Source organism: Misgurnus anguillicaudatus, chromosome 24 (assembly GCF_027580225.2).
Source record: "Misgurnus anguillicaudatus chromosome 24, ASM2758022v2, whole genome shotgun sequence".
Taxonomy (NCBI): domain Eukaryota; kingdom Metazoa; phylum Chordata; class Actinopteri; order Cypriniformes; family Cobitidae; genus Misgurnus; species Misgurnus anguillicaudatus.
Window position 1 is genome coordinate 32,107,501 of NC_073360.2, and position 27,115 is coordinate 32,134,615.

The 27,115-nt window shown below is 40.5% G+C and overlaps 1 protein-coding gene across 6 annotated transcripts in view; it reads left to right on the forward strand.

Moving 5' to 3' along the window:
* LOC141361416 (sialic acid-binding Ig-like lectin 14) overlaps positions 1-27,115 on the forward strand; it is a 35,953-nt gene that overhangs the window by 7,719 nt on the left and 1,119 nt on the right. For 2 of the 6 annotated variants that reach the window (XM_073862573.1, XM_073862577.1), the window contains 2 exons: positions 26,869-26,971; positions 27,079-27,111. In XM_073862573.1, coding sequence (XP_073718674.1) covers positions 26,869-26,971; positions 27,079-27,111 — 136 coding nt within the window. Of the gene's footprint in view, positions 1-271; positions 366-475; positions 509-594; positions 795-17,839; positions 17,976-18,187; positions 18,267-23,603; positions 23,985-24,239; positions 24,534-26,868; positions 26,972-27,078; positions 27,112-27,115 lie in introns of those variants that run through there. The other 4 variants (XM_073862574.1, XM_073862572.1, XM_073862576.1 and 1 more) reach the window with 4 other exon arrangements.

Consider the following 27,115-nt stretch of genomic DNA (forward strand, 5'->3'; position numbering starts at 1 on the left):
ACTCATACACAACTATTTCAAATAGTCTTTAAAGCTTTAGACACAACCTTCCATATATCATAAAAGCTTTGTCATCCTTCAAACATTTTTAGTACTCTAACCTCATATCACTTTTATTCTCTAAAAGTTGAAACACAGAAGAACATTTCTAAATGCCAAAGCTTGAATGAATCTTTTGTTATTACTGCCTGTTGAGTTTAGCTGCAACCAAAAAAGCAATACAGAAAATGATTATCTTGTAGAGTAAATGATGTTATTGTGATCTTACCAGAACAAACTGTTGTCTACCTGAATCCAGTGTTATTTGGTCTTGGAGCCGTTTTTCTGGCTGGAGGACTGTGTTTCTTTAAAAGCAAAAGATGCAAGTAAGTCGTAACGTATTCGTAACCAACATAAATGCCTTAAAGACAAGTAACAAAAAACATTTGCATTTTAGTTTAAGCATTATATAATTTATTTATTTATTATTGTTCAGAACCACTCCAGCATCTACGGCTATATAGTCATGGTAAGAGAAATTATTAATCTAGACACAAGGTAAAATAAGGGCAGTTTTAAGTATCTCTAATTCACCTACTTGCATGTCTTTAACAGTGAGTAAACCGGAGTACCTGGTGGATACTTATGCTGACACATGGAGGCCTCTTGACTCAGCCGAGGCTCAAAACAAAGACCATAATATAGTAATAATGTATATGTGCGCGCGCGCACACACACACACACACACACACACACACACACACACACACACACACACACACACACACACACACAAACACACACACACACACACACACACACAAACAAACACGCACACACGCACACACACACACACACACAATACTGTGCAGAAGTCTTAGGCCACCATGCTAGAATTAGATTTGTTGTTTTTGCGATGATATAGTGATCATAATAGTTTCTCAGTCTCTTTAATAGAATACATCCAGAAAATACAGGAAATGTAGTATTAAATAGTATTAAAAACTGTATAAGAAAACTGATGTGTCAAGTTTTTGGGGTAAACTCCCCTTCCAGGAAACTGCAGGATTTCTTAAAGAGCCAAGAGAGGTCACATGAAACACTGACAATACCAAAAGAAGACATTTAGTGCTGATTTTTTTTTTTTTACATATTTGCATGTATTTTCTGTTTGTATCTTCATAAAATAAATTGAAAAGTAAATATGGATGGACATTACAACTTCTAAAATAACAAGTCTGGTGGTGGTGGCCTAGGACTTTTGCACAGTACTGTATGCGCTCAATACATACATTACACAATATATATATATATATATATATATATATATATATATATATATATATATATATATATATATATATATATAAATACATTATAACTTGTTAAAGACCTGTTTGTGCATTCATTTTATTAGCATTTTTCCAATTATACATTTAATTTACTCTTGTTCTGTCTTGTGGTCTGCATTGTCTTCACACATAATAGTTTATATAAATAATCCCATTTAAATATTTTTAACATCATCCTAAATCATTTTTGCTTGGTAGGCTACACACTAATAAAATTCAAAAAATGTGTGTTGTATTAAAGTAAAGCAATTTTCCATATTGTTTTATAGCTGTTTTACTTAAATGTGTTATAAGTACATTTAGTTTTACTTCATTAAGTGTTTAGGGATAAAGGAAATGTCTGTAAAATTAACAGAAAATTACCAGTATATTTTCTTATTACAGTGCATAACTCCTGTTAAATAAGTTCAAAATGAACATTGAAATGTGATGCGACTAAGATTGTATTCTGTCATCACTTCGTCTCCGGCCTGCTGTACCCACCATCTCTGTATCTGCCTCATAGCTGAGTTGAAGTGTTATCTAAAAACACAGCTAAATATTTTTGAGTAATGAACAAAATAATTGTCCTCAATGATACAGATCTAGTGAGACCAAGTGCAAGGCTTTTTTAATCATTATTATTAAGGAGGTTCTAGATAAAAACATAAGCTAAATTAGGAACAACCAGGTAACTGTCATTTCAGAATTCCAATTGGGAAATACAATTCAAGGATCCTGGATTAATGGGAGACAGAATATTATAAATTTAGGTAATTTTTTGAGCAATAAAGTAATAATTCAGATTCTGTAGCAATAGATAATGTTTTTACCTACATTAGTATTGGATATATGTCATAATGTTGACTCTTTAATTTCAAATTTTTATGATATCACATAACCCAATGTAACCAGCAGATGTCCTCAGTGTGCGGTGTATCGACTGCTTATAAAGTAAATACTTTTAGGAAACAATAGGTTAAATTGAGTCTCGTTTCTTTCGTTGTTAACTGATATTCATCATCTGACAAACAAATGTAATTTAAGAGTATTTATTTTTTCATTGTGTTCGAAATGATTACACTGCAACGAACACCACAGCAGCTCGTGGCCCTGTTGATGCATCTGTTGACCAGTGAGAATCTCAGAGAGGTGGGTCCAGTCGTCCACTGTTGGTAGACATATCTCTATTATCAATACTTGGTAAATCCATTATTTTATATTTTTTTTCACAGACACATTGGTCTGATGGGTGAAGTATTTGATAAACATCAAAACATTAGGGGGGACCGGACATCAGAACACGCATCATAGAAACTCCCTTCTCTCTATCCAGTGAAGCATTTCTTTGTTTCTTTTTATTTTTTATAACGTAGTTGTTTTCATCCAATCCACTTGTTCATTGAGGGTGTTGAAAAGATAATGGTGAGTCATGTAACAGTATTACATTTGGATGCATTTCTGTTTTTAGTAAATGCAAGGGATTATGAAAAACAATTTAGCTGTTAAACTGGTGAAAGTCATGACAGATAGTCCTGCACATAACATTATATTCTGAAATGTTATTAACCCTTAAGAGTTCCTAGGGACATTTTGTGCCATTTTGATTTTGATTTTTAAACCATCTTGACTGTGATGATTGAATATTGCCCAAACTTGCCAAAGGTTAATCATTTTTAATTTTGGTTTCAGTTTTTAAAAATTAGCTTAAAATGGGTAAGCTACGCAAAAACCGACTAATGTGTTCCTAAGGACAAAAAATGCCCCAATGAAAACCATTATAACTACCATTTTTGACCCCCCATTTATCCTAACATGAACTAATACATATCTTTATGTCAATATATCATTTTGAACTACTGCCCTTGAAGTTTTAATTTTTATACTTGTCCACCAGGTGGCGCTACTTTTTACCATTTCATGCATTCATCAAAATGTCTCAATTTTTGCTGTTTTCTGCGGACCGCATAGCTGCTGAAAAGATAAACCTTTAATGTTGAAAATTGGTGTGTGTGTAAAAAAAGTGTGTCTGAGTGGTAAGGGGGTGGGGTGATGTCGGGGTGGGGTCGGTGATGAGTGGGGCAGGGGGGCATATTCAAAATATCCAAATTCTTCTCTCTTTGAAGGGCACATTCTGCGTTATAAACTAATTCAGTAATAAAAACGATGAGAGGCCAGAACCGAAACAAAATCAATGTTCATTTTGTTTCTCGCTCATGTTGTTTATGCAAGTACACTGCTATAAGTATGAACAGTATAGCAGAAGTAGTGAAAATGGCAAGGCATTACAGCACACATAAGGCTCCTGAAATAATCATGCTCTTCAAGAGCGAGGATGGCTCCTCATCTTCCTCCGAGGATTCTGAGGTCGACACGGAGGCCTCAGAGGTAGAAGTAGACCAGCTGGAGTCTAATTCATTAGAGGGATCTTCAGAAGACTTGTAGTTTATAACGCAGAAGGTGAGAGCGGAGAGGAGATGGATGAAGTGGCGGCAGGATAGATGTCAAATATTGAAAAATCTTCTGGTCTCCCACAAACATGGAAACGCTCCGCTACTTCCCAGCAGCCAGAGATTTGATCCCAGGGCTCACAAACTATGCCACTGCCCGAATCAGTGCCCTGACTTCAAGCTTTTCATTGATGCTAATGCATGAAATCCTGCAGCATATTGAGGCCATGACAAACCTACATGGGAGACAGTCACAGACTGGAGAGGTCTTGAGACAGAGAAACTGCAGGCTAATGTGGGGCTGCTCATTCTGACCGGTGTTTACAGATAAAAAATGAATCAGTCCTTAGTCTCTGGAGGGAGAAATCAGGACAGGTCACTATCTGGGCTATGGTGTCCCACAAAAGGTTTCACGACATCAGGCGAACACTGTGGTTTGATTAATGTTAACATATTGGCATTTAAAGGGTTAAAATTTCCACAAATTTAATTAATATTTGACATATATGTTTCAGGAAGAAGTAGTGTTAAAAGATTTAATAGTTTAAAGTGGAAAAAAATATTGATGTATGATATTTTTAGAGCAGTTTTTGGGAAGGCGTCATTTTGGCCTTAGGATCATTTTGGCTTTAGGAAGTGTGAGTTTTGTATAAAATCTGACCCTGTTCAAAAAATAACAATGCATCAAAATCAATGTTGCTACCAATCTTTGACCTATCCTAGGGTCTAATAATAATTATAATCAAATGGTAGTTCAAATGTTTTTTTTGGGGGGGAAAAATATATTTTTTTTTTCTGTTAAAAAACATGGGTTAATGTAAACAAACTGGCATGTAAAGGGTTAAAATTTCCACAAATTTAATTAATATTTCATATGTATGTTTCAGGCAGAAGTAGTTCTAAAAGACTGAATTGTTTAAAGTGGAAAAAAATATTGACATATGATATTTTTAGAGCAATTTTAGGAAGGTGTCATTTTGTGGCCTTAGGAACACTTAAGGAAGTTTTTTATAAAATCTGACCTTGTTCAAAAAATAACAATGCATGAAAATCAATGTTGCTACCAATCTTTGACCCATCTTGTGGTATAATTATAATAATAATCACATGATGGTTCAAATGTGCTTTTTGGAAAATATTTAGTTTTTTTGTTTTTTCTGTTAAAAAAACATGGGCTAATGTAAACAAACAGGCATATAAAGGGTTAAAATTTCCACAAATTTTATTAATATTTGATATGTATGTTTCAGGCAGAAGCAGTTCTAAAAGACTGCATCGTTTAAAATGAAAGAAAATATTGAAGTATGATATTTTTAGAGCAGTTTTTGGGAAGGTGTCATTTTGTGGCCTTAGGAACAATTAAAGGCGCTCTAAGCGAATTGAAGCGTTTTAGACCATAAAACATTTTTTGTAACATACCGGAAGCATCTCCTCACTATCTGCTTGCTGCCTGTCTGCTGATCAAACTGTAAAAAAACGTGATCTCTGTAGACAGCCCAGGCTTCACAAACGGCAATATCAACAAGTGGCCAAACCTAGCATCACATAACAAAACAAAGTATTCCAGCCAATAAACGACAAAAAGGATTTGGGGGTGGGGGTTGGACGCGTTCATGAAAGCACGGAAGGGAGGGGGAGGAGTTAGCTACGCTCCGTCTGTTTGAAAACACTTTCAAACGTCAACAATAACTAACGTCTCGCAGATTCGCTTAGAGAGCCTTTACGGAAGTTTTTTAAAGGAACTCTTGAGGGTTAACATTTAATCTTGCTTGTAGTTACTGTAAGAGCACAAACTGTAACCAGGGATTAAAGGACAGCTTTAATATTGGATATTATTGGACATGACGTTCTGTCACTAAAAAGTTTGAAAACAAGTATTTATATGATTACCCTAAACAACTGAAAAATGATAAAAGACATACATTACATTATTATTACAAAATACATTAACTGCAGGCCTGGGTATCCATTTGGAAATAACATCATCACAGCCTGATATGATCACAACAGATCAATTCTTGTTTAACCACACAGGGGATTTCATTGATGTAAAGTTGGTTGCTTTCTTTTGCATGATTAAGAACTAGTGTCAATAGTAACATCATTTTACGTGTCTTGACTAAACAATTGTTGCATGTTTATCTAAAAAAATTTTGTTTAAAGGTCACATAACACACACTGTTTCTGTTAATATCATGTTAATCTTGAGTATAGAGTCATGCATATGTCACAGGGTGACTATTATAGGGCGGAACCAAAAGCGGCGAAGATTGGGTCTGCCTGAAGATGGTTTCCGCCCAGACCGAATTCTTCGAACACCAGTGCTTCCTGGTTTCTGGGGCAACACAATCGGGGCTTTATGAGCAGCAGGTGAGAGGAATTAAGTTGGCGACTTGCGATTGGAGGATGGGCTGAAGAGGAGACAGATAAATAGAGCAGTAGAAGCACCAGAGAGAGAGTTGATTTCCGGGGCGAGCTCCGCTCCGCCAAGGGCGGACCACAACTTACACTTCCTGTGCAGCGCCTAGAGCGCCGTTGATCCGGGGATCGCTTTGGAAGCGAGCGGAAAGAGTGCGTGGCCAAGAGAGGCGAAAGGAAGGAGTTGTGGCTATATAGTACAGCGGAGCACCACGGAAAAAGTGTCGTTGGTCGCTGTAGCGAGCGTTGTTGTGGTGCTGCGGTAGTGCTGTGTTGTTGTTGCCATGGAGGCCTGGCGGAACCGGTAAACAGAGGAAACGGAGGTTGGATTAACTGGGTGAAGAAAGCATCGCTAAAAGCGAGTCACTGGGCTGAGTAAGTGGAAGACAGTCGCTGTTATGATGTGGATGTACGGATACGATATGCCTTTGTGGAGTTAGAGATTTTGGGAGAGCATTCACCGTAGCGGACGTTGAAGACCATCAACAGCGGAACTCCAGCTGTGAACAGGACCAGGAATAGCAGAGAAGCCTCAACGAGTGTGAGTAAATGAACTAAACTATTGGGAAGAATTAAGCAAAGTGTATTACCTGATCTTGTGTTGTGAGTTTACCACGTAGCGTTGCAGCTGGTAAAAGGGAGGGCGAGCCGGGGAGCAGCACTGGAAGTATAAAACGCACGTGAGTGGCATTGAAGTCTGTATTACGTATTGTGAGCCTAAATTGTATTACCTGCTCTTGTGTTGTGAGTTTACCATGTAGCGTAGCGGCCCCACTGTGGAGTGAAGCGTGTGTGAGCCGGAGAGCACCAGTAATAACCACAGGGGGTCCTGTGTCCATCTCCTATACGCTTCTTCCCCTCCACCAAGAATAACGCCCAACCAACCGCACGGCGGGCCCGGGTCGAGTTCTGGCTCCGTCCGTAGTTCACTAAGTGTGTGTGGAGTGCCGTGGGTGAGTCTTTGTCTTCATTGTGTGTGTACACCTAAAGCTTGCAGTGTCGTGCTGTGCTCATGTTGACAGAAGCCACTTCGAGGCCAGAGGAGTCGTGAGGAGATTACAGCCGTTGAGGTTGGTGGAGTGTGGATTGAAGAAATTTGCAACTAGGACTTCCTTGAGGGTAAAGTGACGGATCTTTTCTTGACAAACGAATGGGCAGTGGTGAAGCGTCTGCTTACCGAAGTGAGTAAACCACCTTATGATCAGTGCTTTTGACGAAGGGTTGTTGGGCTGACGTCTGCACAAAATAACTGTCCTTGTGTGGAGCTTCTTCAAAGGTTCGCCCCTGTTCCATGTCTCCGGTACCGTGAGTAGAGGAAGAACAAGAGAAGCGTTCGGCTCTACACAGCCATACCCAACGTCCCCCTCCTGCCCTCTTGGAGGCCGTAAGTCGAAGCATATTGTGTTAAACCCCCACCTTGTTAAGTCCACTGCCCCAGAGTAAAGTTTGTATGGAGAGACCGTCCTGTTGAGAGGAATTAGGAAGAAAGTAAAGTCCCAGCCTTGTGTAATATTTACCTCTGCTTACAGCACGAACCTGGGGAAGGAAGTAAAGTCCCAGTCTTGTGTAATATTTACCTCTGCTTACAGCACGAACCTGAGGAAGGAAGTAAAGTCCCAGTCTTGTGTATTACTTACCTCTGCTTACAGCACGACCCTGAGGAAGAAAGTAAAGTCCCAGTCTTGTGTAATATTTACCTCTGCTTACAGCACGAACCTGAGGAAGAAAGTAAAGTCCCAGTCTTGTGTAATACTCACCTCTGCTTACAGCACGAACCTGAAGAAGAAAGTAAAGTCCCTGTCTTGTGTAATACTGCCTCTGCTTACAGCACGAACCTGAGGAAGAAAGTAAAGTCCCAATCTTGTGTAATACTTACCTCTGCTTGCAGCACGAACCTGAGGAGGTAAACCAAGTCCCAGTTCTGTGTAATACTCACCTCAGCCTTCTGGAAAGCATCAATTGGGCCCTCAACTAGGAGCCTGAGGGCGAGAGAGGGAGAGAGCAGAGGATTAGTTACCACGTTGACATCAGCCGTTGGAGTACCCCCCGGCACAGAGTAAGATTGGTAGACAGCATACTAATTATCTTTCTCTTGTGATCTTGCCTCCAGGAGAAGAGGAGCGCGCCACGGATTCAAGGAACCAAACCCAAAGGAGCCTGTCCCCCTCTCCCCATGGAAGCTCCGCCTGGAGGCTTGAAGGAGCTATTGTTTTAATTGCCCCCTTTCCCTTCCCCAGACCATTTTAAATAATTTAATAAAGATTCATTTTAATTATATTCATTCTCTGTGTGTCTGGTCATTGGGGTGGCTTTGGGACCTCCTCGAGGTGGAAACTAGGAAGGGGCGTGGCTTGTTATATTCTGTGGTCCACCCCGACCTGTGACACATATCTCCGAAGAGTCTTTAGTTTTATCAGATTTACAAAAGATAGATCGGCTGTACTGCTACTTTCCAAACAAAACTGAGCTCCTGGAAGGGTGCCCTGACCGGAGCGAGTCACAAACATGCACCACACAAGAGACATGATCCCACTATCACTGGATATCTTATGATTCACCACATGTTCGTGTTGTGTACACTATATGCACTTACGCTTCGATTGGCAACAGAACAGACATTTGATGCAGTTTTACTTACCGCCTGTGACTCATGATTGGTTGTTTTATCACTGGTACCGCCCCATTTCAACGAAATTCAGCATTAAACAAACACACTTGCAAAACTTGTTTCCTCACAAACAAAAACACTTCTTTGGTGATGTTGATTTTTATGTCAGTTCTTGGTTGGTGTGTGCATGTGCAATTCTGGTTAAAGTGCCCATATAAGGACTTCCAGCACTCGTTTTGCAACATACTCAGTAGTCGAAAAAAAAAACTTTCAGAAACTTCCTGAAGAAGTGCATTCAGCACATACATTCTTTGTCACACATCCAGATGTTTTTTTGAAACTTTGAGAATAAAACTGTACGGTAACACTTTATTTTACGACCCGCAAAGTACCGCGTAATTAAACCAAATTTACAGCGTACCTATTTGTAACAACAGGGTACCTCTACAGTACGTACTTGTAGGTATAAGGGAATAATATTTTAAGTTTGGGGTAATAAGGGGGTAAGAATATGAAGAATTATAAATTATTTATACTCTAAGTATTTTATAACTACAGAGTACCTATTATAATATTACATGGTATGTATGACTTAGTCAAGTCTATGGGGAAATTATGTTTTTTTTAATGATTTTATTGTGAATTTTTCATATTGACTACTGAATGTTGTATACAGTCGAAGAAGCCTATTTTTTTAGAAGCCTATTACTTGCTTTTAAAAACAAAAGTCCAGCTGATTCAAAGTGGTTATCTTTTCTTTAAGGTAAGTACAATAAAAATAGCAACTTATTCCCTATTTACTAGGAAACTCTTAAATTTGCGGGAGCTTTGCAATTTATTTACTTTTATTTCAAATGACACAATAATGACCACAAAGCAGCACGCTATTTGTTTATTTTTAATAGGTGTTATCATTGGTAGAATAAAACTTTGCAACATGTGTAAAGACAATTATTTTAGCCAAATATAATTATGCAATGGCAAACCAGAATGAAACAACAGCAGATATCAGCTCCCGCTAAAGCAAAAGACGACTACATGTGTAGGCTACTGCGCAGGTGTAGAGCGCGCGGCCGTCTGCAGGAGTTTGCTGGAACGCGATCAACATGATCTCACAAATTTCCGTGGCGTGGTCACGGAGTTTTGTGCTCATTTTTCCGTGGCATTCTCACGGATCCTCGCGTTTTTCCGTGGCCCTGCTGCGGACTGTCTTTTTCCGTGGCGTTCTCACGGATTGGTTGCTCGGCTGCTTTTTCCTGTTTTCAAACCATTTTCGCTTCGGTTTAGGGTTAGATTTGGTGTTTGCTTTAGTATGTCATTTTAACTATTGGTTTATAGCCTACTATTTTTTCTGATTTATTCTTTTATATTTTCTAAACTTTAAACAATTGTCGCCCGGCGATCCTGAGGTGAAATTTCTTTAAGAGGTTTTAAAAACTTTCTTCACTTTAATTTACAGCCCGCAAATATAAGAGTTACTTGGTAACTCCTGTATACATATACAGATCAAAGAGGTACAAGTTGCTATTATTTTTATTGTGCTGTTATATTTTATTTGCCGACGTAGCTTGTAAACATCAACTGTAGGCTATACAATACACTTCATCAGGTAAGTAGCAAATATGAAAAAAACAAACATATTAAAAATAGACCATATTACCCATAGACGTAAGTAATACATACCACGTAATATTACAATAGGTACCCTGTAGTTATGCAATACTTAGAGAATAATTTTCCATATATTCTTACCCCCTTATTACCCCAAACTTAACATATTGTTCTGTTATACCTACAAGTATGTACTGTAGAGGTACTCTGTTGTTACAAATAGGTACGCTGTAAATTCGGTTTAATTACGCGGTACTTTGCGGGTCGTAAAATAAAGTGTTACCAACTGTACTGTGTTAAATAATCAGAATGCATTAAATAGGCTACTATCAGACCCCTCCTTTAATATCTAGCTAGCTATAGCAGGGGTGGCCATTCCTGGTCCTGGATGGCCACAATCCTGCAGTGTTTGGCTGCAATCAAAAACAAACACACCTGAAAAACCTAATTATACTCTTTAGTACTTGCAAATGATGTGTTTGATTATGATTTTAGCTAAACTCTGTATACCGTGGCCCTCCAGACCAGGAATTTAGATTTAGTATTCTTACTGTCATGGAATTTTAGCCGCATCAAATATAACTATCAAAGAGTGAAAGTCAAGGATTACACAGACACACTGTTGACAGAATTTTCTTTGTCTGAATTTATTATATTCTGCAGAATAGGCTCCCATGGTGTCTGATATTAAAATGAGAGCCCCGTTTACAGGGTTGAACACATATTTATAGCAAGATACTGAAATATACAGTCATCCCATCTCCGCCCATTAACCATAGATTGTCATCTTAGTTCCAGCGTCACTTAGAAAATAACCTTCAGTTTATCAATGATTGAGAAACATATCAGCTGAAGCACGTCTAGTAAAATCAAAGAAATTGTTTTGTTTTTAGTGAGCTCTACCGTTTACTGGGTTTTCTAACTTAATGATTTGTTGTTCACTAAGCCCCCCTTTATCTTATCTGGTACTCTGCATAATGTCCTAGTCTTTGGACATTATACTACTGAACAGATGGAAAGAACCGAAATCTCACTAGAACAGAAGAACAAGATTTTGCATTTAACAATTATAAGTTCATAAACCATAATTAAAATTAAAATAAAAAATCTTCCACTACACTCCTCCCTTTTTATGATTTATTCATAACTTCATGACTGTCATCATTACATAGGTCTTTTGAATTGTGGTGAAGAGGTTGAGCACAGTTAGAGTTGGGGTCGTGTGCCCTTGATGATTAATTCTGGTATGGTAGGACCACACCATGCAGTCAGTTAGTCGTCCTCCCTTTGGATCACACATTGGATTCCAGCACCAACCCTTCGGCAATGGGCAGCGTGCACCCACGTGGCACGCTCTGCAATTTTTATGGCGGTATGAGTTGTCAGCAGAACCTGATAAGGCCCCTCCCACTGTCTGGCTTTCCAGGATTTCCTCCTGAGGTTCTTTACCACCACGTAATCCCCTGGTTTGATGTTGTGTAATGGTTCTTCTGCTGTGCGGGGTAGGGCTGCTTTAACCTGCCTGGAGATATTTTGAAATACCAAAAACATAGAAATACAATACTGCAACATGTCATTTTCATTTTGAAGAGTATCGCCTGTCACCGTGGTCCCCATGTGTCAACCTAGCAAAATGGGAAAAAAAATGTTTAGGTAAACAAGGTTTTTTATTTGGACCCATCCAAATCCCTTCAGGAGTTTTGGTTGCTCCACATAATTTCCATAGAGCTATTTCTGTTTGAAGAAAAAAGTTTGCATGTTTTTTAATGACTCCTGTGCTGTTTCAGCATAATTTCCTTGGGAAAATCTGTGTAAGAGAAAAGTTTGTGTTAGTAGTCATGAGAGAGGCTTGTTTTGCAGCCACGTCCGTAGTGCATTTCCTCTGGATACCATGTCCTGTTCCTTGGTATGTGCTTTGTATTTATACACTGCTATTTGAGAAAGGAGTAAAATTTGCTCTAGGAGAGCAGCTGTCAGTAAACCAGCAGTCAATGTAAAGGTTATAGATTGATTGGTAGCAAGTTGACAAGCTAGTGTTAGTGCATGCAATTCAGCCACCTTTGCGGATTTGTGAGGTGGTAAGCATCCGGATTTCACTACTTCAAAGTCAGACCCAACTGCCCACCCCACCCTATTTATGCCTCTGTCATCTCTGGAAGAGGAACCATCCACATAATATGTGATGGTGCAATTAGGTACGGGTGTGTCAGGCGGGTCAGGCCTTGGTTTACATACTTCACATAGAGCATACAAACAACAATGTGGTGTGCCTTCATCAGGTGTAGGCAACAATTTTGCCGGGTTTAGCACTGTACATCTTTCACCTGTGACATTAGCCATTTGTAACAATGCACAGGAATAACGCAGCCCTCTTGCTTCAGACAAGTGAGACGTGCGCTGTTCAAGCAGTATGTGAGACACAGAATGAGGAACTAACAGACGGAACTGTGCGTATCCCACAAACTCACTGCTAGCTTGTACAGCTTTTTCTGCAGCTGCCACTGCTCTGAGACATCCTGGCAGGCCTCTGGCCACCGCATCAAGGCGTCCTGAAAAATACGCTACTGGTCTCAACTTGTCACCATGTTCTTGCAACAAAACAAATGTCATACAGCCATTCCTTTCATATACTGTCTCAGTAAAAGATCTGGCAAACCTAATGTGGGTGCCTGTTGTAATGCCTGTTTCAGTTCCACAAATGCCCTTTCATCAATCCTACTTCAAATTTGTCTTTAGCCCACAGATAATCAAGGACATTGTCAAGAACTTGTTGCGGCAGGTCAACACTAACACAACTCATGTGTGCTGGCAATTTTTTTGTGAATTGAAATTAGCAGAAGTAGCTTTCTGTATTACAACTCTCTGTTTCTCAGTCATGAAAAAAAGCAGCATAATCTCTTCTGTGTGCTGATAACTGCTCTGAGAACTGTACGCTATCTGCCAATGTTTCCCAATCAACAGCCTTGCTGCAGGCCTTTGCAAATTCTCCTGCTTTTTCCCACAGCTGACTAGTATTTTTTTGCCATGGGGATGTGAGGTACTGAATTTTCAAAATCAAAAATTTGTTTTTGCTTTTCTGTCAACTGTGTCACACACCATAAATCATTCCAGCATACATGGGTTACAGTCAAACTTTCTGTTATTACAGAAAACCATTTCTCTTCCCACTCTCTCCCTGTTATGTCAACAACATGAGCTGTACAATGCATGTTTTCAGCTGAAATGACCTCGCTAGCTTGTGGCAATCTTATATTTCCTTCAGCATGCAAATCTTCACTCAAAAAGGCCCATTCATACACAGATAACAGACACACACACATAGACAACATTCTGGGATCCCAACATGAAATACTCAGGCCTTGGTTGTTACATAAAATGCTAGCATTCATTTTACACATCAAATCCCTTCCCATAAGGTTTACCGGACATGCGTCAGATACAAGGAACCTATGCATAAACTCATTGTCATGCATACAACAGAGTTGAGCAGTAAATTCTTCCCTCACTATATGCCCCGTAGCACTCATATATGAGTTAAACTGCCCACTCAAGATGACACGTGGGAGTTCATCTTTGCGTATGACAGAGTGAGTTGCCCCAGAGTCGACCATAAACAACAATGCCTGTCATTCAATCATTATTTCTTTTAGAGGCAATTTAGAGTATGCCTTTCGATCAATCGTAAGCAAAGCAAGTTCTTCATTGCACAGAGATTTTCTTTCCCTATCCTAAACATCAGAAAAACAGAATTTGCAAGCAGATAATATGGCATTTGAACTGCAGAAAAATCAAGACTGGACTCACCCTTTTCCGTCTCATTCTCTCTTTCCCCCTCTTGGCTTCAGTCACCTTTTTCTTTACACCCCGCAAAGTTTCCCACGCCCGCCTGGGATTCTGGTGACTCTAGAGTTTTCAGGAATTGAAAACATTGGTTTTCCAAGTGTCCTTTCTGTCCACAATACCAGCAAATCCTTTCTTTCTGATTTTCTTGCCACTGCTTTCCCCTCTTCTTCTCTCGTTCTTTTTGTTGCCAGTTCTCCTGGAAATTTGTCTTTGTGAAGGGAAACTGTGCTGATTACGCTGTGGCTTGCCCCATTCGCCTATCTTGACAAAAGCTGAAGATAGTTGTTGAACGGCCTTTCTCTACTTCTTTCGTTTTTCTTCGTCATGCAGGCGTTCAGCGTGTAACGACCTCACCCAGCTTTCCTGATTCCCATCTGATGCAGGTTTGCTTCACCTTCATTGAAATTTCAGGTTGAAGTCCCCCGAGGAACATTTGCTTCAGATAAGACTCTCATGATGTTACCTCTCCTGTGTTGATGTTTTTATCTGGACTTCCTCCTCTTCCTCTTCCAAGGTGCTGTCAAGGAGGATTGGTGAGTTTATCTCAGGTGGTAGTTCTTGTGCTGGCGGTGGCAGGGGTGCAGTTGGTATTCTTGGTAATGCTTCTTGTGCGGGTGTTTGTGCGGATGGTTGTGGGAGTCTTCTTGGAGGGGGTTGGAGATCATCGTCTAGAAGAGGTACCTTTGTACAAGAGAAATGTACCCCAGGTGGGGTACGTGCAGGTGCATGTGGAGGAGAAAAAGACAGAGAATTAAGTTCATCTTGTAATGAAACTGATGCAGGTAAAGATTCTAACTTCTAACCATTCCTTAATGTTTAGCTCTGACTTAGTCTGAGTCAGTTCGTCCTTGGTCTTTATCTTACTCTATGCTCTCATTTCTCTGCCATCCGCAATGATGTTTTCCCTTAATAAAGTAAGTGCTTTCACACTCAATGTTCCTTTTGGAGGAAAGTCATACCTTTTCTACCACATTTTTACGCTTTCTAACGCACCCATGCCCTTTGATTTGATCACTCGAGTGTACACACCATTTTCCAGATCCATTGACTTACTCTCTTTCGAATTTCTCTGATCCATGGTCACGAACGAAAATTCTTACCATATTATCTATTCAGATGCCACAAAAATGGTTCTTTTTGGGATTCCGTCAGCATTGACCCCAGAAATGTTATAGACTCTCCCTTCCCTTAGGCCTGGGGTACGGAGCCAGAGACCTCTCGGCTCCGGGATGATCAGTCAGTCTTTCCCAAACGTCTGGAGTCCTCCGCTTTGGAATCCCATCCTCGTCGCCATTACTGTTGTGGAATTTAGCCGCATCAAATAATACTATCAAAGAGTGAAAGTCAAGGATCACACAGACACACTGTTAACAGAATTTTCTTTGTCTAAATTTATTAAATTCTGCAGAATAGGCTCCCACCCTCTGGTGTCTGAAGTTAAAATGAGAGCCCCGTTTACAGGGTTAAAACACATATTTATAGCAAGATACTGAAAAATACAGTCATCCCATCTCCGCCCATGAACCAAAGATCATCATCTTAGTTCCAGCGTCACTTAGAAAATAACCTTCAGTTTATCTATGATTGAGAAACAAATCAGCTGAAGCACGTCTAGTAAAATCAAAGAAATTGTTTTGTTCTCAGTGAGCTCTACCGTTTACTGGGTTTTCTAACTTAACTTCTTACACTCTGAGGCTATTTTGGGGATTTCCTCCTGGATTTGGCCTACCCAATTTCAAAAGCTTCCCATACTCACATGCAGAGGTGTACATACAAAAGTTTGGTATCATTTTACAGAAAACACTTTGGAATTTCATAAAACACTGTTGAAAGTGTTGTCAGTCCTCTAATAAACACAAAAATAAAAAAACGCTTTTTGATGTGTTTTTTTTTTCTAAAGTCTGTATTTAAAAGTGTATGACTCTGATATTAGTGGTAGCGAAGCCTGCAGACAGTTTTGTTTGATTCGAGCAATTGTCAGCTTACAGAGGAAAAGGTAATTTTTTCTCTATCATAATCTATGCAAAAGCTATTCTACTCCAACTGAAGGGAGGACTATAATACCCTTTTTGTATTTAATTTCCGCCTAAAATATTTGAAGTGCTCCCATAACCACATACAGTGAAATAAATGCAATTTCTTTATATCAATTTGGAGAAAACCCTTTGTAGTTACATAAAAAACTGCTGTTTGTGACAAATATTGTTATTTATGTTGTTTTTCATATGACGAAACAGACAATTTTCTTTTTTTGTGTTGTAAACATTGTCGTTGAAAGTGAATAACTCTGGTTCTGTGTGCTCTAGCAGACTGCAGACAGTGCTGGTTGTTAGCAGCAGCAGACAGTAAACGCCCAAAAAAACGAATGATCTCTTTAGCATGTCCAATTCAAAAGTTATTCTTATTTTACTGAAGGGAGTGAAAATAAATTTTTTATATAAATGTACTTTTTTGTGTTGCACATATAATAAATAGCAAGGGATTAATGATTTGTTGTTCACTAAGCCCCCCCCCCCCCTTATCTTATCTGGTAGGACTTTGCATAATGTCATAGTCTTTGGACATTATACTATCGAACAGATGGAAAGAACAGAAATCTTTCACTAGAACAGAAGAACAAGATTTTGCATTTAACAATTATAAGTTCATAAACCATAATAAAAATAAAAATAAAAAATCTTCCACTACAATATTTTCAATAGGCTTTCTTTTAATTATCAAAAAACTTACATTTCACCCCCTCATTTAAGTCCTGTCTGTCTTCACCCAAATTTAAGTTGTTGTTAACTTTATTGTCCTCGTTGTGGACACTTACTTCTGGCTTTACCATACATCACAAAAAACATTATTTACATATACATGACACACAATACAAGACCATAGCAAAAAATAATTTATTATCACATGCAATTAAAATTTAAACAGAATTTGTCACAAAATATCCCATAAAGTTGGACATTATTCATGGTTGCCATAACATTTAAAGTATGAAGTTGTAATGCTGTTTTCAGTTTTCAGTATTCTGTACATGTTCATGTTCCTGGCAGTTTTGCATACTAGTGATGTGAGAACTGATAACCTGCACTGTAAAAAATACTTTGCTGCCTTAATATTTTTTGTTGGATCAACTTGGATTTACAAGTCATGACAACAGAGATGAGTTGTCACAACTTGTAAAATATAGTTGAGAAAAGTCAACTTAATTTTATAAGTTATAACAACTCACCTGTAGTTATAACAACTCATCTCTAGTCAAGATAAATAATAGTAAGTTGAAATGACTTGTAAATCCAAGTTGATTCAACAAAAAAATTTAGGGCAGCAAGTATTTTTTACAGTGTGTTCTTGACTTGAGAACCACTTTCCTAATACTGCTTGCATGATCAGTTTCATCATCTTACATTTCTCATCTGAAACATTTAAACTAGTTTGCATACAAGTTATTGTCATAAATACATCCAAAAGGACATCTTTATTACCCCAGACTAAATCTACAGCCATATTTTGTTTTTTCAAAACTTGAACTTGACCTTGTTAAACCACAAAACCAAAAAAAGGAAATCCTTTTGATCTTTGTGGGTGTGGACATCAGAGCAATACTATTAAAACTTATGAAAAAAAAACGTATCATTCTTTCTTCTGCTGAACAAGAGAAGGATTTATTACTCTATCTTTACTTTCTTATTTAGTTTCGGATCGTATCTAGTCCACTTGTTTGAGCAGGGGGCTGAGAAGGTAAGCTTGAAACATGGAAGTGAATGTTACATGTACAACTGTATTAAAAAAAAAACTTCTTTCACTACTTGTTTTGGCTTTTCCCATAATGGGAACAATTGAGAAAAACACTTTTAAACTATTGAAAGTCATGAGATGTGCACTGTTACATAGTTCTGCAGATTGTGTTTGGGCTATTCTGAAATGTTTTTAATATTTCGGCTTGTTTGCAGTTTATAAGTGGTATTTTTCTATATAAGAGGAAGCATTGTGATCCAGAGATGAAAGGACTGATATATCTTCTGTTTCAAGGTACTGTGTCACTTTACTTCTATTCATGCATTTTATAGAGCAAGAGATTCTGTCAGAGGACATTTTATATACATGTATGTATATATTATATATACATGTATTAATATATAATTACATCTTATAAGATTGTCAAAATGTGATAGACCACAAACATGAGACTAGAAAAATCCTAGATTTAACCGTTTTCCTCCTATAGTATGTGGTGTGGCATTATTTGTCAAAGACAGCACACCACACACAAACCGATTTTTAACCAGAGTCTAATTCCAGTTTCTTCTGTCTTTTTTGGAAACACCCATTAAACATTCACAGCGCTGGAAGAAAATGTAAGTGAGCCCATGGACTAATTACTTTATTGAAAGCTTTTTTTGTCAGAAGCTGGCAAACTGGAGTCCAATTAATAAAATGAGTTTTAATGTGTGGTTTAGTGCAACTTTGATATTAAGACATTCACACATTTTAAGATTGCTGTCCTTAACTCTTTTCCCGCCATTGACGAGGTATCTCGTCAATCAAGAGAAAACGCTTCCCCGCCAATGACGAGTATTTCCGTCTTTCAGCAATACCGCTATTATCCACTAGGTGGCACCCTTCCGCAACTTTTTAAACCCGGAAGTATTGCCCTGTGGCAAGCTGCTGCATGTCCGTGTCTGTTTTAAAGATCACTCTGAATGGGATCTCTATGAAAAGTCCGTCACAAAAATGGAATTATCTCTGCTTTTTGCTCAAAATGTGGTGTTTTTGCAGAAACCTACCCATATTCAAAAGCTGATTACAAAAGAACTCCTCAAGGTAGAATGAAACGTTTTTTTTTTTTTTTGAAAGCAGAGGGTCTGTTCTTTCATTTGGTATATTGTATGTTTATATATCTGAAGAAGAACATTTTCTGGAAGGCATTAAACTTTGGTGAAAATCATGAAAACGCTGGCGCTGGCGGTGAAAGAGTTAAGAAGAATCAGCTCTTCTGAACCATGCTCTTATAAAGATATCTGATCAAGAGATGTTGCACTCCATAAGGCTGAAAAGGGATACAAAACAATCTCAAAATATTTAGACCTCCATCAGTCTACACTTAGACAAATTGTCTATAAATGGAGACAGTTAAATACTGTAGTTACCCTTCCTAGAAGTGGGCGCACAGTCAAGATGACTCCTAAGACACCATGCAGAATACTCAATGAAGTAAAGAAGAACCCACGAGTAACAGCTAAAGGCTTGAAGACATCATTGGGAACGGGCACACAGCTCTGTTCCTGAGTCTACCATACGCAAGTCTTTGGACAGGCACGGTGTCTATGACAGTACACCACGGAGGAAGCCGCTGCTCTCCTGAAAAACATTGCTGTGAGCCTGAAGTTTGCAAAAGAGCACCTTGGCAAACCCCAGTGCTACTGAGAAAATATTTTATGGATTGAAACAAAATTTGAATTTTTTGGGAAAAATGTTATGGCGCAAAATGGGCACAGCTTACCAACATCAAAACATCATCCCAACAGTGAAGTACGGTGGAGGGAACATCATGATTTGAGCTTGCTTTGCTGCCTCATGGCCTGGACCACTTGCCATCATCGAGAGTAAAATGAATTATTAAGTTAAAATAAATCCTACAGGATAATGTCAGGGTGGCTGTCCACCAGTTGAAGCTCAGTAGAAGTTAGTTGATGCAACAGGACAACAACCTTAAGCATTGTAGTAAATCCACTTCAGACTGGCTTAAGAAAAACAAAATGCGCAATTTGGAGTGGCCTAGTCAAAGCCCAGACCTTAACCTGTGGAATGTGTCTGAGTTAAAGCCGTTTTGTAAAGGGGAATGAGCAAAAATTGCTTCTGAACGATGCACAAGTCTGATTCAGAACTACTGAAAGCGCTTGCTTAAAGTATTTGCTGCCAAATAAGGCTCAACAAGCTGTTAAATCCAAGGGTTCACTTACATTTTCCTCCAGCATTATGAATGTTTAATGGGGGTTCTCAAAAAAGACAAATGAAACTAGAATTATTTGTGTGTTGTCACCTTATGCGCATTGTGTTTGTCTATTGTTGTGACCGAGATGAGGATCAGATCACATTTTATGGCAAATCACAGTAGAAAACCAGTTTATTCCTAGGGGTTAACATACTTTTTCTTGCCACTGTATATGTTATGCAGAGATCGTCTTTCCAGAGTTTTGCCACCACACCTGTGTGTGTGCAAATACCTGCACGTTCATTGGCATTTTCAAAGTTTCTCGAAGTAGATTGGTCCCGCGAGACGCGTTCCCAATTTGTCAGTCATGATGTGATGTCGTTGTCACGGTTAAAGGCGGAGTCCATGATGTTTGAAAGCCAATGTTGATATTTGAAATCACCTAAACAAACACGCCCCTACCCCAATAGAATCTGGACCTTCTGTTGATAGACCCGCCCCACACATACGCAACCCGGCATTTGATTTGATTTGATTGGCTATAAGTGTGTTTTGGTAGTCGGCCCGTCTACTTTCCAAACCGTTTTTCAAACATCGTGGACTCCGCCTTTAATCCGTGTCATGTCTTGTCTCTGTTCCGATTGTTATCACCTGGACATTCATTGATTAATTACCTGCCTCATCACACCTGTTTGTCATTTAGTCTCTGTGTATATATACCTCTGTCTTCTGTTTGCTCACTGCTGGATCATTGTCATTGATACCCTGTCTGTTCCTGTGTTAATGTTCCTGTGTTAATGTTCCTGTGTTCCTGCCTTCACCATGTCTGCCCTCGTGTTTTTATTATTAAATGTTATTTATATTTGGAACCTTGCGTTTGCGTCCTGTCCTTACAACCCTCTCCAACCCTGTCGTGACAGAATCTACCGGCCAGCACTGGACGCAGCGGGTTCACGGAGGGCGGCTCCCCCAGGAGTTTCGTCGAGGGGGTTGTAGTGACATCGGGGTGTATTCCCCATCAGCCCCGATGTCTCTTGGGGACCACCGTGAGCGATCGCTCGCTCCCGCGAGCATGCGGGAGGAGGATCGGCCCAGGCGGTCCCCCAACGGTTGAGTCGTCGTCGACGGTCCCTCGGAGGACCACCATCCTGCTCGCAGGGGGATCCGGAACGGACCACGCCCGATCATTTCCCCGGGGTGGCTACCGAGAGAGGGTCTCCGTTTCCGCGAGGAGATGGGAGATGACTTCCGGGGGCAGCTGATCGTCGACGATTCCCAGGAGGGGGGTAATTCGTCTGCCTCGGTTCTCGGAGTGATCGCTCTGGTTCTCCTGGCGCAGTCCGGCCAACCGTTCCTGTTGGTCTCGTCCCGGCGGCTGCCGGCTTCGCCAGGGTCCCCAAGCCCTCCACCCCTCCCTTGGACTCTTGCTACCAGACTTTGTTTTTGTTTTGTGTTTATTTGAGTGTCTGGTAGCCACTCGTAGAGGGAGGGGTTATGTCACGGCTAGTCCGTGTCATGTTTTGTGTATTGCACTGATCCGTCTCACCTGGACTCTCATTGACTCATTAAGCCAATACACCACACCTGTCTTATGTTTAATTGTCTTTGTATTTATATGCCTTGTTTCTGTTACACCGGTGGCCAATAGAGTGTCATTGTCATTGCAACCATGTCTGTTCCCTGTTTTGGATGTTCCTGTGTTTGGTTACCTGTTACTCCTCGTGTTATTATTTCCAGTTTTATCATTAAATGTTATTTATATTTTGAACTCTGGGTTTGCGTCCTGTCACTCCACCTGTGTCATCACAGAATGATCCGGCCATATTGGACGCAGCAGGTTCACGGAGGGCGGCTCCCCCAGGAGTTTCGTGGAGGGGGAGTAGTGACATCGGGGTTTGTTCCCCATCAGCCCCGATGTCTCTTGGGGACCACCGTGAGCGATCGCTCGTTCCTGCGGGCCTGCGGGAGGAGGATCGGCCCAGGCGGTTCCCCAACGGTTGAGTCGTCGTCGACGGTCCCTCGGAGGACCACCATCCTGCTCGCAGGGGGATCCGGAACGGACCACGCCCGATCATTTCCCCGGGGTGGCTACCGAGCGAGGGTCTCCGTTTCCGCGAGGGGATGGGAGATGATTTCCGGGGGCATCTGATCGTCGACGATTCCCAGGAGGGGGGTAATTCGTCTGCCTCGGTTCTCGGAGCGATCGCTCCGGTTCTCCTGGCGCAGTCCAGCCAACCGTCCTGTTGGTCTCATCCCGGCGGCTGCCGGCTTCGCCAGGGTCCCCAAGCCCTCCACCCCTCCCTTGGACTCTCGCTACCAGACTTTGTTTTTGTTTTGTGTTTATGTGAGTGTCTGGTAGCCACTCGTAGAGGGAGGGGTTATGTCACGGTGATCCGTGTCATGTTTTGTGTCTGTTCTATATTGTCATCACCTGGACACTTGTTAATTATCACATCATTCATTCCACCTGTGTGTTATTAGTCTTTGTGTATTTATACCAGTGTTTGTGTCACACTCATGGCTGGATCATTGTCATTGCTACCTTGTCTGTTCCCTGTCTTGGATGTTCCTGTGTTCACCATGTTATCCCTCGTGTTTTATTATTAAATGTTATTTATTTTCGAACTTTGCGATTGCGTCCTGTCTCTCCTTCCGTGTCATGACAGAATGATCCAGCCAGCATTGGACGCAGCAAGTTCACGGAGGGCAGCTCCCCCAGGAGTTTCGTCGAGGGGGAGTAGTGACATCGGGGTTCATTCCCCATCGGCCCGATGTCTCTTGGGGACCACCGTGAGCGATCGCTCGCTTCTGCGGGCCTGCAGGAGGAGGATCGGCCCAGGCGGTCCCCCAACGGTTGAGTCGTCGTCGACAGTCCCTCGGAGGACCACCGTCCCGCTCGTAGGGGGATCCGGAACGGACCACGCCCGATCATTTCCCCGGGGTGGCTACCGAGTGAGGGTCTCCATTTCCGCGAGGGGACGGGAGATGATTTCCGGGGGGCACATCATCGTCGACGATTCCCAGAAGGGGGGTAATTCGTCTGCCTCGGTTCTCGGAGCGATCGCTCCGGTTCTCCTGGCGCTGTCCGGCCCACCGTCCTGTTGGTTTCGTCCCGGCGGCTGCCGGCTTCACCAGGGTCCCCAAGCCCTCCACCCCTCCCTTGGACTCTTGCTACCAGACTTTGTTTTTGTTGTGTTTTATGTGAGTGTCTGGTAGCCACTCGTAGAGGGGAGGGTAATGTCACGGTTAAAGTTATTGGCTTTAAAGTATGACTGTATAACATTACATCCATGCTCTGAATGGTTACATTATTTATATTTTGTGTAACTTTACAACTACTTCTTTTAACATACCTGTATTTCATTTTCCTAACCTCATTTGATCCATCACTTATTTTAACAGATTTTAATTCAAAAAATGTTTTTTTTTTTTAGTTTTTTGGGTTTTCGTGTTTGCTGATGTTTGGAAGGTAAAAGTAGAGCACGAAATGAAGGCTTTGGTCTCATCTTGTGTTGTGTTGCCCTGTTCATTCCAATACCCGGGAACAAGACAGCCCTCTGCTCGTACGAGAGGTATTTGGCACAAAAAAGACAAATGGGATGATTACGTCTATTCTGAGGATAAAACACTCATTGTGGACAATTTCAAGGGTCGCACCAGACTGGTTGGACGACTGGGTGCATTAAACTGCTCACTGGAGATCGATGAAGTCAAAGGCCATGACAACGGCCCATTTTGTTTTAGAGTTGAATTACAGACATCAGAAAAAGACAAATACTCCTTTGTGGACAATTGTGTACACATTAATATGATTGGTAAGCATTTTTGTATTCATAAAACTTTCTGAGAAAAAAAGAAATTCTTATGCATTTAATGGTAATAATATAAAATGTATAATTTGTTTTAATGAAAACCATTAGATTTTCTAGTTTTTTCAACATGAAACTTCACTAATAACAATCTACATGCAAAATATTATTTTTTTGAATTGTGGTACTGTATTAAACGCTGGTTTCTACTTTCATATACTATCTGAGATACGCATCTTATCATTTACAAACTATATATAGAGCAAGCCTCACAACCGGAGCTGCATTCTGATCAGGCTGTACAGGAGGGTCATCCTGCGATCTTCAGATGCTCTGTCAGGCACACCTGCCCCTCATACCAGCCCACTCTCACCTGGAATCACAATGGCCATAACATGATGAGCTTTAAGGATATTGGTCATGGGAACTGGGAAGTTGAGTCTATTCTGACCTTCACACCCACAAAAGATGACGATCACAGCGATATCACGTGTACAGTCAGTTATCATGGTGTCAGGGATAAATTTGCAGCCATCCGTCCCATCTTTGTGAAAGGTATGACAAAAAAATCTGCAAGATGTTTATACATTTTGAGATCTACAGTAGATCATTAAGGTTGCATTGTTTTTTAATTTAGTAACATGTTCGAGATTCCAGCACATACCCCAGCATAATGTTTGGTTATGCATGAGTTCCTGGTCTGTCCTGAGCAGTAAAGTTGCTCTCGTATTCCACTCTAAGGTTGTTTTCACATATGTTGGTGCGCACCGTGGTGCGGCCTCGGAGCGCACCAAAATACATTGTATCATTTTTCAGTTAGTGCGGTCCGTGTTCACATATATATATTTTTTACTTTACTCAAAATGCCGCACCGTATGCCATGTGACAACGGTCAGCGCTGTCATTGGTCTCTGACAGCTCTTACCGTCTCATGACCACCCCCACGTTTCCATGACAACCAGCCTGACAGGGAGAGCGCAGCTATCAAGATGTGGAGATAAACGATGCACGTCTTTGCGAAGTTTCTTTGCTTTAACGCGAAATTGCGTAGCTGTTCTATTAAAGCCTTTCTCACGGAGCCGTTTGCTAAAAAGCCCGTAATGTCACTATTTGTGTGTGGAAGACAGCTATGCATTTATAAAATCATCAGCTCAAACGTAAAGGAGACAGCGAATCTCTCTGCAACGGACCAGATTGGCTTGTTTGTTGTTAACCCACAATATAACACCCGGCTCAGTCACGTCACAACGGAAGCCCAGTGGCTCAAACATGGGGAGAACTTCCTGTATTTGGTTCGGTCCGAGGTCCGGCAGTGTTCACACCACAGGTGGGTCGCCCCAGAGTTCGGCGACACCCGCTCCGAGACCACCTGTTTAGAGCGGTCTTGGAGCGGCCGTTGAGTGCGCACCCGAGTGCGGCTGTTGTGTTCACACTGACCCAAACGCACCGTACTCGGAGCGACACGTCATTTGGGCCGACCTAAACAGTGTATATGTGAAAACACCCTAAGAGTGGCTGATTGAGATTGATCTTTGCTACTTGTTACAACCATGGGACTCATACACAACTATTTCAAATAGTCTTTAAAGCTTTAGGGCTCTATCTTACACCCGGCGCAATGCAGCGCAATGCGCGACGCAAGTGTCATGCTAGTTTCCACCCTGCGCAATTATAATTTTTTTTTTGGCCCCGCGTTGTTTAAATAGAAAATGCATTTGCGCCCCCTTTTGCACCCATGGGCGTTCTGGTCTGAAAACGAGGTGTGTTCAGGCGCATTGTTGGCGCGTTGCTATTTTGAGGCAACTAAAATAGACTACGCCATTGACCAACAAAAACCTGCTCTAAAGTCTAAAGTCAATATGTTTTTTTGTTATTTAAAGAGCGCATTAGTAATAAGCGCCTAACCGGGACGACAACGCGGGTTTGCTTAACACATACATGAATGCGGAGCAGCACAAAAATGCTTTTAAATATGAAAGATTAAAGGATTGAATGTAAAAGATTATTATTGAGTCTCTTGGACATAAATGAGGACTAATTATGACGTTAGAAGGCACAAAGAGCTGCTTCACCTGCAGCCTGATAAATAAATAAATGCTTTGCTTTAAACAAATGCATCTGTTTTCAAATGTTTTTTAATGCTACCTCACGGATTTATTGTATATGATGACTCTGTACCTGTGGATATGGTGAGATGACAAACATTTTTAAGTAATGCTTAAAAAATCTTGTGACACTGTCCAAGTTCTGAAAGGAGAGAGGTTTGTAAATACTTTATCTCCTGTTTGTTACAAATAAAGTATTTTTATAGTACAAACCTTTTCTTACATACTTGTAAATTATTTTTTGATGATATTGGATAGCCATACATTTAAAGCAACTAAAAGCCTGCTTTTTTACTTCCATGACTAAAAGAAAATGTGTTTTAAAGGTTTTAATCCAAAAAATAACAATTTCAATACAAGTGAAAACAACACAATTATTTAACATTAATCTTAAACTGGGGATCTTCTTCTTTCGCTTAGTTTTTCAGTTTACAAAGTCCGTCATCTAAATAGGGATTAGACATAGCGCCAGCGCAACAGGCTTTTAAAGGGGTTGAGGGCTGAGACTCTCATTGGTTTATTGCACGTTACGCCCGAAATACTCCCATTTCTCATTAAAAAAATTGTGCCAACACTTTTCGACCATGCGCTCGGCGCACAAACCATTTTCCCGTCGTTAAATTAGCAAAAGTGGATTCGGACACGCCCATTTAGACGTTGCGCTGTGCGCTTTAGACAATGCGTTTAACTCGTTAAAATAGGACCCTTAGACACAACCTTCCATATATCATTATCACAAAAGCTTTTTTGATGTTTTTTATAAAATTATGTTATTGTGATCTTAGCAGAACAAACTGATGTCAACCACATCCTGATTCCAGTCTTCTGTGTTCTTGGAGCTGCTCTTCTGGCTGGAGGACTGTGTTTCTTTATAGGCAAAAGATGCAAGTAAGTCGTAACATATTCGTAACCAACATAAATGCCTAAAGTAAAAAAAAAACATTTGCATTTAGTTAATTGTTTAAGTAAGGATTATATTATTTATTATTGTTTAGTGCCACTACAGCACCTACGGCTAGATATTCATGGTAA